The sequence below is a fragment of the Sus scrofa genome, chromosome 4 (genome assembly GCF_000003025.6).
Source record: "Sus scrofa isolate TJ Tabasco breed Duroc chromosome 4, Sscrofa11.1, whole genome shotgun sequence".
Classification (NCBI taxonomy): domain Eukaryota; kingdom Metazoa; phylum Chordata; class Mammalia; order Artiodactyla; family Suidae; genus Sus; species Sus scrofa.
Window position 1 is genome coordinate 129,245,307 of NC_010446.5, and position 18,260 is coordinate 129,263,566.

Here is an 18,260-nt window from a genome sequence, read left to right on the forward strand (position 1 = left end):
ACATTCTCGACCTTCCTTAAGGCTGACCAGTACCTAGGGCCACACTCTAACGCCAGAAAAAAAGCAGCAGCAGCAATAACAGATGCTGAAAGGGGTGATCACAGCACAGTTTCTCTCTCACACTCTCTGTCACGGGCCTACCAAATTTTCCAACAGTGGAATGGCAAATAATAGTTGGCCTGAGATTAAAAAAAGTCTTTGAAGTTGCATAAGAGCCAAGAATTCTGCTCTTTGGGATTCTCATGATCCCAGCAGTAAATCTCAAAGTACAGCCTATTCTGTTCTATATCTGAGTGAAAAAATAAGAAAAAAATTGAAATTCCTAAATTAAAATTAAGGCTATGAAGCACATGTTTTTCCCTCCATCTGCGACTGTGACAATGCATCACTGTGGGAAAATGGACAGTAAAGGAAGCACCACGTGAAACCTTTTCCGTGGTGGAGAAACAGCCTTTTTCCTTCACTAACTTAGTCATCATTACTACTTTTTTAAAAGCACTTCGAAGCTCAAGAGTTATTTTATACATAAATGCACACATGCACACGCACACACAGAAATGCCCCAGTCACAATCCGAATTTAATCTGCATCTCATGAAAATGTACTCTTAAGTGGCCAATTTGACAAGGGTTAGAAGGAAAGAGGGAAGAAAGTTTGGTCACATTAAAAGGTCAGGGCTTTTCTATAACTTCTATTAAAGTAATTAGATTTCTATCTTTAAGAGCAAATACTGTGAATGGACAGTGATTTTTAACTTTTCCTAAGAGAGGGAAGAAATGAACAGCGACTCTGCAGCCAAACGTGAAACTCCTGTAACATCATCATTCATGGCATTTACCTGAACGCCTATCAGACAAGCAGGAGGAAATGCAGCCTGTCAGCCACATCAAGACAACAGCAAAGAGAAACTAGATGTGGGGGTATCACACCTCACAACAACTTAACATTAGAGTTTTGTACTTTACATTTCCACATTCGCTGTATCATTTGAAGATTATACAATCTTCCCGGTAACTCTTTGATCGCAGAGTGAGCAGCATTTCTAGTAAAGTTATACATTTATAGCACACTTAAAAGAGCCCGTACACAATGAGTATTCACCAACTGCTGGTTACGACCACCTGCTGCAGTGGAAGGTTTAGAGGTTTGCCACTGGCGGGAAAGGCAGAAACCCATGTAAGAAACACGGGTCCGACGGCCACGTGGGGAAAAGTATACACAAGCCAAGGAGGACCAAAGGGAAGTCGGTGTCACAAGGAGACCAGACTACAGCGAGTCACACGATTAATCAGTCACAGAGTTCCAACCTGGGACAATCAGACATTCCCGGCGGGCTCATCTCAGGTCAGAGACTCTCACCACTGAGCACGCCCGGGCTCATCAGCACAAAGTCCGAGACACCCCGTTTCCCTCACTGAGAACCCTATTTTGAGACACTAAAATTTCATCACAAGTTTTCTCTTTTTCCTTGTTTTAACCTTCAAAACATGAGGGGACGATCAAGAAATTTATGCCCCAGAGGACACTAGTGAATGGTTTTTATTCTATCCTACCTAACAAAACGAAGATGTCTATTAAAACATAAGATCACGTCAAGTCAGTCTTTCTAATCAGCTTTTCCATGAAGGAAACAACGGAGCAAAGTTGGTTTTCTGCCAAAAATGTAGAGCACGGTGGGAACATGCAACATTTCATTAGAGAGAGAGGTGGGTTTTATTAAAAAGCAATAAAACTATGGTGAAATAGAAAATACTAGCAATTGGAAACAGCTTCCTAACATCCAAATACAAAATAATCATATTTCAAGTGATACCTCAGTCCTATTTGATCAAAAATCTTAGTCTCAAAGCTGAATGCTGAACTAATTTCAGTTTGATATGGACAAAGCTTAAATAACTAACAAATGCAAGGTGAAGGAGGAGGATTTTATTGATTTTATTTAAATCAAACAACTCAATTTACTCAAAGCTCCAACATTCCTCCAAATAGTCAAAAGATATTTCTTATCACTGAATTCTTGAGATACGGTCTTTTTATAACACACTCTAGAAACGTAAAAAACTACAAACAGCCCTAGTTAATTACCAAACACTGAAAGAACAGAACTAGGGTAGAATTTACAACTCTCTTTATTGAAGAACAAATTAAAAAAAAATTTTTTGGCAGTAGGATTTTAGTTATAATGTTAATGTTATGCAGCCAGTATTTTTAAGGCTTTATTTTTTTAAAGTTACCATTAACGAAAATAAAAATATACTGTAACAAGGCATTATTTTGAAAGAACAATAGTAACAGAGAACTCAAAAGAGAATTCATAGTTTAAAGACAAGAAAGAACATCCAGTTACCAACATCTACTGACTTATTTACCAGGGGGAAAAAAAAAATCAACTAGATTGATCAGCCCATTTCCTATACTGTTTTGCTTCAAAGCATAAAGTGAATATACAGGAGTATGCAATCAATGAACCAGTGACATCTCTAAATTACATTCATTAATCAACTTAAACATAATTTGTAATTAGAAATAAACATGCCAAGAGCTAGACTGCACCTGCATAGCCACTTAGCCTCATTCCATAACCACACTGAGCAAGATTTTAAGGTATTTTCCAACTCAGACAACACCTGATGAGTCTCTAAATTGATTTCTGTGCGCTTAACTATACAAATCACTTATTTTTAGCTATGGCACAAACTGAGGAATAAATAATGGAAACGTATAAGGTGATATGTAAGAAGTGATAATAGGCATTTCTTTCCCTCTAAGTCCAGTTTTAAATTGCTACATGAGTACCAAATCAATTTGCAATTTTTCAAACCACCACCTCCCCCAAGGAGAATCCAACAATTTCAACGAAAAGCAGTTATCCTCACACCTTATACTCCTCCACGTTCAGGACAACCTAACTTCCTTCAGCAAGAATTCTACGTGCAAAGTTGAAGAGCTGCTAACGATGATAATAACATTCACATTAGGGTAAATGAGGTACATTTTCTGTTGATACAACGTAATAATTATAACCACTACTGGTCCCATCAACCCTTATGATTTCCTTCTCACTACTTCACTTGGAAGAGGGTGTTACAGAAGGAATACAGGAAAGAAGCCTCTGAGGGGGACCAGCCACCCACCCAACAAGGACGTGACCATTAGCTCAAGAACCACCTGACAAGAAAAGCATCAACCTCTTGTAGAGCCGGAAGACTTCACTGCACAGTCTGAAAGAGCCTCACTGGGCTCAGCTGTAGCCAAAGGGATGCACTAAGAACTGGTTTCTTGAAAAAATGGTAACACACAAAAGAATTAACTGAAATCCACTTGAAACTTGAAGGGAAAGGAGAGGCGGCCATTGTAGATAAGACCTGCCTCTAATTTGGCATAAACAAGTAAGCCCTGTGTGCAAGGCCATCCTAGAAGTTATGAAGGATAAAATATTCTTTCACCCCGTGTTTATAAAATGTTTCCCCTAAGTCAACCTAGGGACACACAAAGATAAGTAAGCCACACCTGGCTCCCATTTCCAGCCAAGATGCAGTAACAGGGGATTTGTCCTCCCACCTGAAACAAGTGAGGGAAAAAAAAAAAAAAAAAAAAACAGATAAAATATATAACAACAGTTTTCAGACATTGGACATTAGACAGGAAATTCAGTTCAGGGATGGTGATCCCTCAGAGAGCAAAAGAAAATGAGGAGAGTCACATGATTGTCTGAAGAGAGTTTCCAAGCTACAGCACAGAGAGGAGGAATTCAGAGCACAACAGCCTCCCTGACTTAAGGAGCCAGAGCTGGGAGTTTAGGGAGGCCAAGGAAGCTGGAGTTTGCTGAGCAGCATTAGAAGTTCTGCAAAAAAAAAAAAAAAAGGGAATTCTCAGCAGAGTACCAATCAGTACATATGTGAGAAGAAATTAACTGAGGCCACCCAAAGGGGCAGGTGGAGCAACCTCTGGGATTCACTCAACCACCATTCCCACCATTCCATGAGCCAGGCTGGGAAAACCTTGTCACAAACGGTACTGGGTGAAGCTCTCTGAAAGGAAGTGCATGGGAACTGCTCAGTGGTGAAGCAAGACCAATCACAGACTAAAGGCTATACCCCAAATACAAAGGATCAAACCGTTTCTGCGTTCCTTAAATGTGTCCCAAAATAAAACCTAAGAATATAATTAGGAATCTGAAAATATCTACCACCTAAAAGGGTACAATTCACAAAGTCTGGCATCAAATTAAAAATTAACCAGGCATGTAAAGAAGCAGGAAAAAAATGTTCCATAGTGAAAAGAAAAGGAAATCTAAAATGGGAGAAAATCAAATCAATAGAAGACAATCCAGAAATGACAGAGATGCTAGAGATTAGTAGACAAGAATGTCAAAAGAGTCATTATAACTATATTCTATTTGTTCAACAAAATAAAGTAAAATCATGCTAGGGAGAAAAATAAAAGTTTTAAGCTTTTTACAAAATTTCTATGTTTTTTGTCTTTTTAGGGTCATATGGACATGTGGCATATGGAGGTTCCAGTCTAGGGGTTCAATCGGAGCTGTACCACCAGCCTATGCCAGAGCCACAGCAACGCAGGATCTGAGCCACGTCTGCAACCTACACCACAGCTCACAGCAAAGCATGATCCTTAGCCCTCTGAGAGAGGGCAGGGATCGAACCCACATCCTCATGGATGCTAGTCAGGTTTGTTAACTGCTGAGCCACAATGGGAACTCCAAAAACTTCTATTTTTTTAACACCTAAAATGAACTTCTAGAAATGGAAAAGAAATGCCTGATTTGAAAAAATACACTGAGTGGAATTAAATGAATTTAATGAAAACTATAAACCAACAAATCCAGGAATCTCAACAAACCCCAAGCACAAGAAAAATGAAGAGAATTATAGCAAGGCCCATTATAATTACTTAAGCCCTAGTGAAAAATAAAAGCAGTTAAAGGAAAAAGAGACATCATGTAGAGCTGACCAGAGTTAAGAATGACGGCAGACTTTTCATCACTCACAATGCAGGCCAAAAGACAATGGAGCAGCATCTTTAAAGTATGGCAAGAAATACTGTCAACCTAGGATTCTATACCCATCAAATACTTCTAACAAACACCAAGGCCATAAAGACTTTTTAAGACATTCAAAGTGAGAAGACTTCATCACCAAGTAGTCTTTTCAGTACAAGTAAATTTAAAAGAAAACCTTGAGGATGACAGAAAAGAGTACCAGGTGGAAATCTCCATCTCCACAAAGAAATCGAAAGCAATGGGAATAATAGATGTATAAGTAAATATAAAATATTTTTACAAATTTGTATCTTTTTAACTGACGGCTTAAAGCACAAATAACAATGTTTCTTAGGAGTTACATGTAGAAGTAAAATGTCTAACAAAAATAGTGAAAAGTAAGAGAGAATATAAGCACAATGACTAATGTTCTTATACTAAACACGAAGCAGTGTAACGTATACTATAAACCCTAAAGCAACCATTTAAAAAAAAAAAAAGAGTACTGTTAATAAGTCATCAACTGAGATGAAATGGAATCCAAAAATGCTCAGCTAATCCTAAAGAAGGCAGAAAAACAGAAAGAGGAACAGATGGAATAGGAAAAAATAGTAACTCAAGAGATTTAAACCCAACCATATCAATAATTTTATTAAAAGTAAATGCTTTACACACTCTCATTTCTAAGAGAAACTATGAAATTGGATACAAATCACAACTATAGGAGTTCCTGCTGTGGTGTAGTGGGTTAAGAAGCTGATGGCAGTGGCTCAAGTCCCTATGGAGGCACACGTTCAATCCCCAGCCCAGCTCAGTGGGTTGAAGGGTCTGGCATTGCCACAGCTGTGGTGTAGGTCACAGCTGTGGCCTGGATTCAATGCCTAGCCCAGCAACTTCCATATGCCACAGACGCAGCCATAAATAAAAACAGAAATAAACAACTTTTTAAAAAACCAACTACATGCTGCCTACGAGAAATCATTTTAACTAAGAAGACACAAATAGTTTAATACTAAAAGAATAGGAAAAGATACACCATAATATCATGACCAAAACTGAAGTGATCATATTAATAAAAGACCAAGCAGGTTTCCAAGCAAAGAAGACCACCAAGGATAAAGACAGTCATCTTATGATGATAAAGGGGTTGTTAGTTCACGAAGACATGAGCGCCCTAAACATTCATGCAACTAACTACAGCACTTCAAAAAAGAAAAAAAAGAAAGTAAAAGGAATAGAACTTTAAGGAGAAATAAACAAATCCATAGTTACCACCAGAGACTTCAAAACCCCTCTCTGTGTAACTGAAGGAAGTGTAGGCAGAAAGAAAATGAAGGATACAGGAGACTGGAACAACTCGACCTGGCAGTTACAGCACACCCCACCCTGCACCAGGAGAATATGTACTTTCCATGTTCACACAGAACATGTATCAAGACAGCTATATTCCGAGTCACAAAACAAGTCTAAATAGCTTTTAATATTTAGTCAAAAGGATTCAACAAAGTCCAGCGTATGCCACCACTTTCCATATTACACAGTTGCGACTGGTAAGTGACTACCAGTTAACCCACTCCCCAGCCTCCGCCTTTGTATACAGGTGTAATTAGTCCTCATCGAAGATGCCCTCCTCCCGCCTCTTCACCAGGCTGACAGCAGAGAGCCCCAGAACCGAAAGGATGCCACAAGTCCATGACAGAAGGTCCCCAAGACCCAAAGCGCTCACCAAGAGGAAGACCATCCACCAAAGTGACCATCTGTAACAGGAATAAAGGGGAAACAGAAGGGCCATGTATTACATTTAGCCAATGAAATTGTGGACTAAAAGCAGATAGCATTACTCTAATTCAGGAAGCTTCTAAAGAGATTCATGCAGAGGAGTGATGTGATTGTTTTACATTTTAAAAGGATCACCCTCACTGTCACATTACGAATAGTCTGTAGAGAGGCAAGTGTGGAATCAGACAGACAAGTTAAGACATGGGGCAGCAATCCAGAGACGAGATGATGGGAACTGATTAGGGGAGAAGCGTGGAAGTGTTGAGTAGTGGTCACAGTCTCGGAATATTCTGAAGGTAAAGCTAACAAGATTTTTCTGACAGAATAGATACACAGTGTGAGAAGAAGAAAAGGCAAGGAAAACCTAACAAATGGAAAGACAGACCACCATCAACTGAGACAGGGAAGGTCAGAGATAAAATGAGTTGGGGATGGGGATGCAGGTGTGGAGGCAGTGGACAGATATCAGAAGATCCGGTTTGGCCATATTAGTTTGAGGAATCTCTTCCTTACTCAAAGAAATTACATGAATCTAATGCTTACGAAACAGGTCTCAATTAGGAATATGTATTTAGAAGTTGTCAGCCTGTAAATCACCAACGAAGGAAGAGTAAATAGAGAAGAGGTCCAGGGTGAGAGCCCTGGATTCGATGCTAAGAGGCTGAAGAGAAAGGAAAACAAACAAAACAAAACAAAAAACCAATCTAACACAGGCGGCAGAGAAAGGACCAGGGAGGAGAACATTGGAAGGCAAGTAAAGAAAATCTCTCAAGGAAGTTCCCTTGCAGCACAGCAGGTTAAGGATCCAATGTTGCCACAGCTGTGGCACAGGTCACAACTGTGGTACGGGTTCAATCCCTGGCCTGGGAACTTCCACATGCTGTGGATATGGCCAAAAAAAAAAAAAAAAAAGAGAGAGAGAGAGAGAAGAAAGTCTATCAAAAAAGAGGAAGTGATCAATTGTGTCAAACTCCACTGATAGGTCAAGTAAGATGAAGACCAAAAATTGACCATAGGGTTTAGGAAAGTTACTGGGATTGTGGCAATTAGAGTGAACCCAGACGACTTTTTAGTTTGCAGGCTAAGGGAAGCTGAAATATGGGACAGCGGTCATCTGAGAAAGGGAGAGTCAAAGGAAATATCATTTTATTTTTTGGTTAGGAGAAATAATAGCACGTTCACATGCCAACAAGAAGACTCCAGCAGAACAGGAGGAAAGGATGACTACAGGGGAATGAGGGAAAGCTTCTGGAACCAGGCCTTTAAGTGAGTGAGGGAGCAGGAGCAGGTGCACCAGTGGTCCAACAGGCAGTTAACCCATCATTCACAGGCAGAAAGGCAAAGTACATACATGCAGCTACTCGTAGGTGGGCAGATAATTATAAATAATTAGGCTACAGTGAACTACAATTATAACATCCACCTATAAGCATATCCCTCAAAAGTGGTCTTTCTGGAGAGCAATGTTTGAATATTCATTATTATTTCCACTTCACTAAGTGCCAAAAAGTTCTTAGAAAGCTGAACAGAGTGGTAGAGAAATCCTGGGATTACTTCAACTGAGATCAGCTGTTCTAGTTGACTACTCCATGGCACTAGGTATCTTACCCAGGACTCAGAAATGAGACGCAAATTAGCAATTCTAGAATAACTGCATTCCAATTAATCCAAATCCTCTAATCATAACTACTGTGAGGTTTCAAACAATGTCACCAGCAGAGAAATCCATCATTCTTGGGAACATTTTACACATGTGTATGGTTTTAGGCACTTATAAAACCTACCAAATTCCAAAGAGCAGTCTCGACCTTGGCCCTGGAGTTAGTTCACTGGTTTATGAAGGTTTTAGGACCATAGGGAACACATGATTTTAACCAATGAAGATAGTGACATAATCCACTCTGAGCTACTGTCCTCATTTAAAAGATTATATCCTAACGCATTCATAAATTTATCTAGTGGTGTTATAAGTCTATAAACAACAAATTCTAAATGCTTAGGCCCTACAGAAAATAAAACAATCAAGTATATAGTTCTCACATTTATATAACAAAGGTTTTATTGACTGATCCATCAGTCAGCATTAGCAACAGCATGGTCTTAAGATTCAGAAAGAACTACTTTGTAAAAGCAATAACCCCCAACATGCAGAGTAATAAGTAACAGCAAAGTAATGAAGTAGAAAGCTAAACACAGGGAGTTCCCGTCTTGGCGCAGTGGGTAACGAATCCGACTAGGAACCATGAGGTTGCGGGTTCGGTCCCTGCCCTTGCTCGGTGGGTTAACGATCCGGCGTTGCCGTGAGCTGTGGTGTAGGTTGCAGACGCGGCTCGGATCCTGCATTGCTGTGCCTCTGGCGTAGGCCGGTGGCTGCAGCTACGATTAGACCCCTCGCCTGGGAACCTCCATATGCTGCGGGAGCGGCCCAAGAAATAGCAAAAAGACAAAAAAAAAAAAAAGAAAAAGAAAACATATAAGGATGTTTCTTATGGTGTTTATAATGACAAGAAAGAAAATAGCAAAAAAAGAAAAAAAAAATGAGGGGGGTAGACAAACTGAATGTTCATTACTGGCATAATGGCTTTATAATTTACGATACATGAATATAGTGGAATATTATACAGCTACTAAATGAGCAAGTCAAATTTATATAACTTGACCTGGAAATATATCTAAGGTAGCAAATGAAAAAACGAGAGTAATATGTCTTGCCACATTCATTTTGGGGGAAAAAAGATAAAGAAAACTAGATTATATAATTTTTTTTTTTTTTTAGGAATTCCTGTGTATATAGTTAATATCCCAACTGGTCAATGAATACCCCTAAGTTTTAAAAACATATATTGCCTTATTAGAGATCACACCATCAAAATATTCTCAAATCAAGGTGCATACAAGGCATTATCAGAAAATGCAATCCTTTGGAATCTTCTACAACAAAAAAGACAACAAATAAAAACTACTTATAAGAGCTAAATGTTTAATCATTTTTCTGATGCCAAAATAAAAATGCTTTTAATATTGTGATTTTATCCTTACAGAAAATAAGCACAGATTTCTTTTCCCCTGTAGCAGAAATAAGCTATCTATTTCAAGTCCTTTCATTGGGTAATACAATTATGTTCATTATACAGACATAAACAAGCAACAGACATTACACTAAACTGATTCTATTGTGTCAGAAATTGAATTTTCTAAGAACGTTATTCATTCTTAGGAATAAATGCAATTAAACACTAGTATTACAGTTTAAAAATTCTATTCACTGCTAAATTTTAGTGTAATGCCAATATAAATCCCAAGCAGCCTGGTAGAATTAAAGGGAACTTGATTTGGAATCAGACATACCTGGGTTCCAATCCTGACTCTGCCACTAACCAGCTACGCAGTCAAGTTACATAACCTCTGAACCCATTCCTGCATCTTTCTAAAGTGTTCTTGGAAGAGCAAATAAGAATATTACATATAAAGTACCTAGTACAGAGTCTGGTTGTCAAAATACGCCTCTTTGTATGTTCCTTTCCTAAGGAAGATTACAAATTGGCAACATCAGTTTTGGTACTGCCTGTTTCATGAGACTTTTTTTTTAAATTAAAAGATTGATGATATATAGCTATACATTTTATTTGCCATGATTTTTGCATCTCCAGAGAACTGCCAGCTCCTTCTGATATTAGTATCTGAGGCTCCTTTTCCAGAATTTAGTTCAATCCATACTTAGTGCTTCTAATTGAATTTAAAGGTTTCTTTCTTGTAAAAAAAAAAAAAAAAAAAGTCATGAGAAGAAACAGTACCTCTGTGCCTTTCTACATTCTCAGTAACTCTTTTTAAAATCATTCAGGTTGTACCTATAGAAACTTCAAGCACTACAGGAAAAAAATGTTAGGCAAGAAAGAAAATTCAAATTTGAAATTATCCCCTTATGTGGGAAAAGAACATGAAAAAGAATGGGTATGTGTAACTGAGTCACTTTGTTGTACGGCAGAAATTAACACAACACTGCAAATTAGCTACACTTCAATAAAATCATAAAAAAGAAAAAAAAATTGAAGTTATCCCAAGCCACTGTAATGTGTCTAAGAAATGAAAATAGCAATAAAACAAAGTACAAATTTTACGTAATTTTCAACTTGAAGAGGAATCGTTTCATTCTGTAAGGCCAGATCATTAATTCACCAGGCCAGAATTATCACCCTGATTGCTGCTAAAGGGATCCAAACAAAAAGAAAGAGGGTATTGGCCAACTTTCAATATTTAAAGTAATATTTTTCCATCATACAAGATACATATTAATAAAATCATAGTAAATAAACTTGATTTATTTTCACAACTGTACAGGTAAATTTTTCCCTGGAGTTGAGGAGTGGAATTAGAATGTAGCTCCTCTTCAAATTTAGTTGCACTTCAATTACCTGTATTTTATGCTCTTTGATACTTTGTTCTTTAAAATGTGTCCAAGGCTTTTTGCAAAGTTTACCAAAACTGCTCAGTTACTATGTGTACTATTCCAATTATTTTCTGATACATTTTTCCTAAGTACTAATTAATCATCACCCCCAGTAGCACCTATTTGTCACTTTTTAGTCTAAATTATAATGTTGCTGGTATTTCATCGTTTGCTTTTCACAAAGTATTTAAAACGATGCTGAGGTGAAAGTGTAGGCATAGAAATATTTCACATTACACTTCCACATTCAGCCTCTTGAAATGATTTTTAAGTGCCACGCGCATCTTTAAATCAAAATGTATTGCTGACATTCTTTTAACACGCCCTCCTCATCCGAGCTCTTTCCAAACGCCAAAGTTCCTACTGATCTCAGAGTACCCAGTTTCTGCGCCTTTTTCTGGTCCTTCACAGCCTCGCACTCCAACTTCTGCTTAGACCCCCCCACACACACTAAAACAAGCACTGTTAACTCCTCAGGTCCTTAACCATATGGTAAACTTTTTGCATACTCTCACTTTTCCTTTCATAAACTTAAATCTCACTATAGCAATCCCCCTTCGGCGTTCCCCCCTCTTCCAGATCCACAGCATCAACAAGCAACATACACGTACGTTCCTATTCTTTTTTTTTTTTTCTTTTAAAATGATTTTTATTTTCTCCATTATGGCTGGTACGTTCCTACTCTTAAGCTCAGAATATTCATCATTTTAGCGCCGCTAAAAAAGAATGTAAGCGTCTGGATGCCTCGTTTCCACCCCCCTCGTGGAAGCTTTTTCCTGCCCTACCTGGGCAGCCTACGTCCCCCGGCAGTTGTACGGTGCCTCGCTGCCCCCAGCACAGGAGTGCACCTCGCTGCAATTCACCGTCATTCCAGCACCTCCCTCCATTCCTGCGCATCCATCCTTCCGCGACCCTCCCGGCGCCCCAGAGGCTCCGTCTCCAGGGGCCCATACCTCAAATTAGAATCCCCTCGCCCGACACCGCCGGGGCTTTCCGCACGACGAAGCAAACACGCAAGCCTGAGCGGTTCCCTCGGCAGTGAGCAGCCGCTCCCCACGAGTTGGAGCTCCTCTGGCTCTCCCCGTGGAATGCCTGCTTCGGGGAAGCCCAGCCTTGCGACCTCTGCCCTGTGACCTCGCAAGCCCAGCGTGCCACCCAAGCTAAGTGCACACCATTCTGGGGCCGGTGCTCGCCCCAGACCCAGGTCTCTGCGCACCCTCTCAGCCCCCAGCCGTCGAGCCAGACCCCAGGCTAGACGAGCGCCCACTTGCCCGGGGCGCACGGCCTCCCGGGCCCGGCCCCTCCACACACCGCTCAGCCCGAGGGGCCGGCTCCTCACCTAGCTTCGACCGGGACTCCTCCAGCTTCTGGATCTGGTTCTCCAAGAAGAGCATCGCCACCGCGAAGGCCACCACCGCCAGCAGCTGCAACTTGGGCGGCATCATAATCCTGAGGAGCCCCATGAAACCCGCCGCTCGGGATCAAGACATACCGCGGGGGGCGGGGATCGGGGCCCCGAGGCGAGCGAGACGCCGGGAGGAGCCCACCGAGCCCGGAGAAAGGCAGGGAGAGCGCGACAGCCCAAGGAGCACCGCAGCGACCCCCCTGCTCGCCTCCCCGGTCCCCCGCCCCCAGGCGCCAGCACCGACGCCGCCGGTGCCCGCTTCCCTCCGCCGCCTCCACGGCCGCCCCCTGCAGAAGCCCGCGCAGCAAACGCAGCGCGAGGCGGCTGCCGGGCTCGAGCCTCTCTCTGCTGCCTCCGTCCCCGACCCCCGCGCCCGCCCGCCTGCTGCCCGCCTCCCTCGCTTCCTTCCTTCCCTCCCTCCCGGGCTCGCGGCCGCGCGCTCCTCCGCCAGCGCTGCGGCTGCGGCTGCGCCGCCTCGGCCCCGCCCCCTGCCCATCCCCCCCCGCCACCACGCGCACGCACCCACGTACGCTGCTCGGCAACCAGAGACCTCGCCCCCTACTCCACTTCGGTTGTGCTCATTGGACCGAAGAGCCCGCGTTCGCTCTCCTTTCGTGTTACGGTTGGTTTCTTTGCCGTACGTGTTAACCAAGGCCGCATGCTATTGGGTAAACTTGGAGAAGGAGGCGGGCCGAGACCGGAGGAGGCGGGGCTTCTTGGGGGCTTGACGAAACGTCGTGAAGGGAAGGAAGGAGCCCCGGGAAGCACGGATTTGGGGAGTTTAGGGAAATGCCTGAAGTGAGTTGTCGAAAGGAGCCCGCGACTTCAGGCTTCCGTCACATGTAAAGGCACGTGGTCCCCTTTAAGCTGGCATACGCTCTTCGCTCACGCGCGTCTATGCAGAATAAGAAACTTGAGGCCAACGGCCCTTGCAGCCTGTTTTGGATCAGGCTCTGGAGTGGACGCCCCTCGCACAAGGGTCCTCGGGCGGCCGGAGCCCCACGGGAGACGGCGGCGATGGCGGCTGAGCCGGGCGGGTGGCTCGGGCCGGCGCTGGGGCTGCGGCTGCTGCTGGCGACCGCGCTGCAGATGGTGAGTGGAGGTCGCCTCCGCGGCAGCCCCGGGGCGCACAGGGAGGGTCGCGCGGAGGAAGACGCAGCCTCCGGCCCGGCCTGGGAGCCGCACCTGGAAAGGGGGGAGGACCGGGCATCCTCAGCGACTGCGGCGGCCCGGATGCGACGTGGCTTGATTCCGGCTTTGATCCTTCCCGCCCCGGGTTTCCAGCGGCTCTTTCTCCTGACTTTAGACTGTCTTGCGCGCAATCTGTAAGACACACGGTGGAAGGGGGGAAAGAGCAGGAAAGTTTACAAAGGGGTGAGGATGGTTTTTAAACAGGCAAAAATGCAAGAAACTGTGATTCCTTGTGACAAGACTCCCAGGTCTTCGAGAAAGGTCTTTTTCTCAGTTGCTCTGGTTTCCGAGTCCCTGTTAGACGCCTTTTATCTCTGTTCTCTGGCATTCCGGAGCCGCCACTTCAGTGCCATTTGTGGTTAAACTCCATTGTTGCAATAAAAGGAGCTATGCTAACAAAAGCTTAATGTTTTTGAAATTGATTGTCTAAAATGATAGCCTTCATCGCCTTCAAAAATCGAAATGTTTAACCACGTTTTTTAAATTTTGTCTCTATTAACAGGACAGATGTGTTCTATTATCTTTAAATGGAGAAAGGCTAATTTTGACCTATTTTCCTTTCACTCACAAACATCTTCCTATTTGCTGATTCTTCCTTAGAAGTTTTTAGTACAGGTTTAACTATGTGAATAAGATGATTTTTAATAGTCACTGTGCTTAAGTGCCTATTAAACACTTTTTACAAGTGTCTTTTATCAGCCTAATTTTTCAGGTATTCTCTTTACTGAGCCTGCTGAAAAGTAGTCTCCTAGAGACCTGGTTTAATTAATTTACCCAAGGTGTCGAGGGGTTAGGCCGTAAACCAAAGGCTTACACAAACACCTGGACTTACTTTTCATCAAGGAGTTTGAAGATCCTGTTTCCTTTTGCAACCTCACCCAGGAGGTAGATTGATTTCTCCGCTGATGAGCTTTACAGTAATTCCATTATTCAGGTATATGAAGCCTTAGAAAGTACTGGAAAACTCCTCTCTAAAGTTTGTACTCAAAAAATTTTGTCAGTCTTAGGTAGTTTGCATTCACTACCACGAAAAAATTAAAAAAGAACATTTCAAGTTGCCTTTTTCTGATTTCCCTACCTCTTTGTTTCATAATCTGTGGCTCTGTAACCATCCCAAAACTTAGTGGCTTACAGTAACAGTCTGTCCTCGATATGTGGGTCTGCAGAGCAGTTCCCCGGTTGATTTACGCAGCCGTGCAGAGCCAGTAGGTCCGCTGAACTGAAGGATCCGAGAGGGCCTCATTCTTAGTGGTGCTGTCAGCAGGGGGGCCTGCTTCTCGTCCACATAACCTGTCATTCTCCAGTAGGTCACTTCATTTTAAATTCTTTCACTCTCTGAACCCAGTTAGTTTCATTAAGCCCTTAAAAATCTCCAAGGCAGCTCGTTTCATTTTACCTCCACAGGTAGTACCTAAATTCAGGGCCCCGTTTTTGCTTCCTGGAATTACCACCACAGCCCCTCTAACCGGTCTCCTTACCTCATTTTCTCCCATTTCCTAATTGTTGGGTTTGTGAGGGAGGAACATACAGGCCAAATCAGAAAAGCATAGAGACTTATGAGGGGTCGGAAGCGGAGGGACTGAGCCCCAGATGGCCTCAGCAGCGATGTAGAGTCCTGCTTACGAAGGGCTGGTGGTGGGAGAGGCGGGGCGGGTGCCAGGGGATGTGTCTCCTCTTCCTGTCTCCTGTCCAGAGACGTGTCACCGTGGCCCTGCCACGGACAGGGGTTGACCTAGGCGGGCAGGGGAGCCCTTGGTCAGTCGGGTCTCACAGGTGACCTTCCATGTGTCCTTGGCCGGGTTGCTGAACCCAGCCCGTCACATTCGCTGCCCCCCTAGGAACCTGTCACTGGCCCAGGCTCTGGAGCATCCAAGTCATCTTTCCAAAGCTCAGGACGAGCATTGTTAGAGCCCTCAGGGACGCTCTGTTGCCTTTACACGAAGCCTGGCCCCAGGGTGCCTTCACAGGGCCCCTCCCCTGACGGCTAGTGTTTGTCTATCCGGCTTAATTCGCAGCGTTTCCCTCCACTGGGGGAACGCGAAGGTAGATGAGGCGAATTGGGGCCACCTGTTTAGTACGTCTCCCGTACCGGGTTCTCTCCTGCCAGTTCGGGGTGTAGACACAATGCAGGGCTTCGCTTGGGTCCGTTGCCAGGCCGGCAAGTCGGCTTCGCCTTCTCCTGCTTGTTCTGTCGCCGCACCTCCTGCTGCGTTACAGATTGGCAGCTGCATGGTTTGTACCTTCTGCTCCTGCGGCTCCCAGGCCGAGGACAGTGTAGCCCGAGGGAGTCCAGGGAACATTTCTCTGTTATGTGTTTTTGTATGGTGCCTACTACATATTTGTTCACTTCAACCCCTCAGAGGTGTGAATGGCCTCCTAGTTTATTTGTGTTTGTTTCTTGCAGCAAAGTCTGCTCCTGCTGGGGCACAGCAGTGAAAGATCCGGCGTTGTCTCTGGTAGCACAGGTTCGATCCCCAGCCCGGTGCAGTGGGTTAAGGACTCGGCGTTGCAGCAGCTAGGGTGTAGGTGGCAGCCGTGACTCACATTCAGTCCCTGGCCCAGAAACTTCCATATACCAAGGGTGCAGCCAAAAAAAAAAAAAAAATCTTCTGGCTGGCTGTTGTTGAAGTAGAGCAGTGATGAACCCATCCAGTCCCACAAACACATAACAACTCTGAACATTGAGAGAGGTCCCAGCAGTTCACCTTCGTTGAACTGTTTTAACTTCCTTTCGGTCTGATCCTGTTTCTTTCTTCTGTAATGACTAGTGTGTTTAAAAAAAGAAGGCACCAAAATCTTGGAAAATGAAAAAGGATGTGTAGGGGAGATTTGGGGGAAATTTCTAAGAAATTAGAAAAACTGCATTTCATGGGGGGGGCAGATGGAATAAGTAGTTGACAGTCATATGAATACACCTAAGCTTTGGAACCCGACGAATGGTTACCTAGGGAATGGAGGGACATTCTCTTGGTGCCCGAGGTCGAGTGGCTGCTGTGGATGGAGACCCAGCGCCTGCCTTGTTCATTCACAGCTGAGTCCCTTCTGTCTTTGCCTCCGAATAGCTCTGATTTAAAGTTAATGGCAGCACGGAGTTATCAACATTCCAATGAGATGACAACTGGTAGGATATAATACAGTTTAATCTGAAAATACACTCTATGCTTAAGCTTTAGAAAAAAATATTTTAGCATGGCCTCTGGAAGCTGTTTTCGAGAAGGCCCCAAAACTGAGTGGAGTTCAGTTCTTCAGCGCATACAGAATATTGCTTCATTCAGAAAGGCACTGTACTGGAGGCACTCTAACGTGACTTTATCTCTCTTTGATTTGGAGACACCCACCCCCGTCTTCACCAGTTACCATCTCACTTCAGTGAGTGGCGCGATGGTAACTGTCAGCATTTTGGGGGGTTTGTGGCATGTGCGGAAATGGTGCGTCACGGGTTCTCTGGAGGGTGGCGGTGACGGCGGTTAAGGGTTTGAGGACAGGCCAGGATCTGGGTTGTGATGCTACCACCTATTCGCCGCATCCGTCTCTATAAAGCAGGGATAATACCTATTTCCGAGAGGGTTAAGGTTAAATGGAATAATGATATGAAGTGTTTAGCAAAGTCTCGAGTGCTTTATAAGAGCCCTAATGACTATGCTTCTCATATGGGGTTCGTCTGTAAACCTGTGTATTCCCTTATGTCTGGGATTTGAAATCGGTTCAGAGTTATTCCATGAGGAATCTGCGTTTTCTAAGTGATCAGGAGCCAACCAATCATGCGTATGTATGAGGATAGTCAAATGTATAGCCACAGCTGAGGCCTTTGCCTGGAAAGGTGATGTCACAATGTAGTTGGTAGAGTCCCTGCCAGTAACCCTCGCGTTTGAGGAAAGAACTCAGTGATACCAGAAAATAAATAGCTGAATGCTTTGAATTGGAGAAAATAGAACTGCTAAGTCGTAATCCCATTCCAGCGTGTCCCGTCCTGTCCTTAAAAGCTACAACTTCCTTTCAAGAGTGGCTGATTACTTTAAAACTTAATATTTGGCCTAACTGTGCACATCGAAATGCTAGTCTGTTACTTTTTGATAATATGATAGATGGGCATAATTTATAACTGAACTTTTCTATATTATTTAGCTTTTGGCATTTATCTATAAAGTGCTTAAAAATATCTTCTGATATTCTTAGATTCAAAGCCTTGAGTCTGTAAAACCAATGACAGCAGAGAGAAAAAGTAGTTCACCCATGAAACTGAAAATACCTTCTACCTCCCCTTATCTCTGTCCCATCTGTAATATAGTGATTTAAAAGTAAGGAATGTTCTGTAGTTTTGAAGTCTGCTTTCACGGCGGGAGGTGGGAATAGTTCTAACATTGACGGAGTACTTGCTGCGCCCTGGACAGGATACGAGGTGCTCTCTGTACCTGGTCGCCTTTAATCCCCCAAAACCT

At 43.3% G+C, this 18,260-nt stretch overlaps 2 protein-coding genes across 2 annotated transcripts in view; one reads left to right on the forward strand and one right to left on the reverse strand.

Annotated features, from left to right (window-relative positions):
- The window catches only part of HS2ST1 (heparan sulfate 2-O-sulfotransferase 1), a 156,473-nt gene extending 143,407 nt beyond the window's left edge, over nt 1–13,066 (reverse strand). Inside the window, exon 1 of the mRNA XM_001925492.6 lies at nt 12,565–13,066. Within this exon, the coding sequence (XP_001925527.3) occupies nt 12,565–12,688 (124 nt within the window). The 5' untranslated portion in view covers nt 12,689–13,066. The remainder of the gene's footprint in view (nt 1–12,564) is intronic.
- Nucleotides 13,637–18,260, forward strand: part of SELENOF (selenoprotein F) — a 28,785-nt gene continuing 24,161 nt past the window's right edge. Inside the window, 1 exon segment of the mRNA NM_001085443.1 lies at nt 13,637–13,722. Coding sequence (NP_001078912.1) covers nt 13,648–13,722 — 75 coding nt within the window. The 5' untranslated portion in view covers nt 13,637–13,647.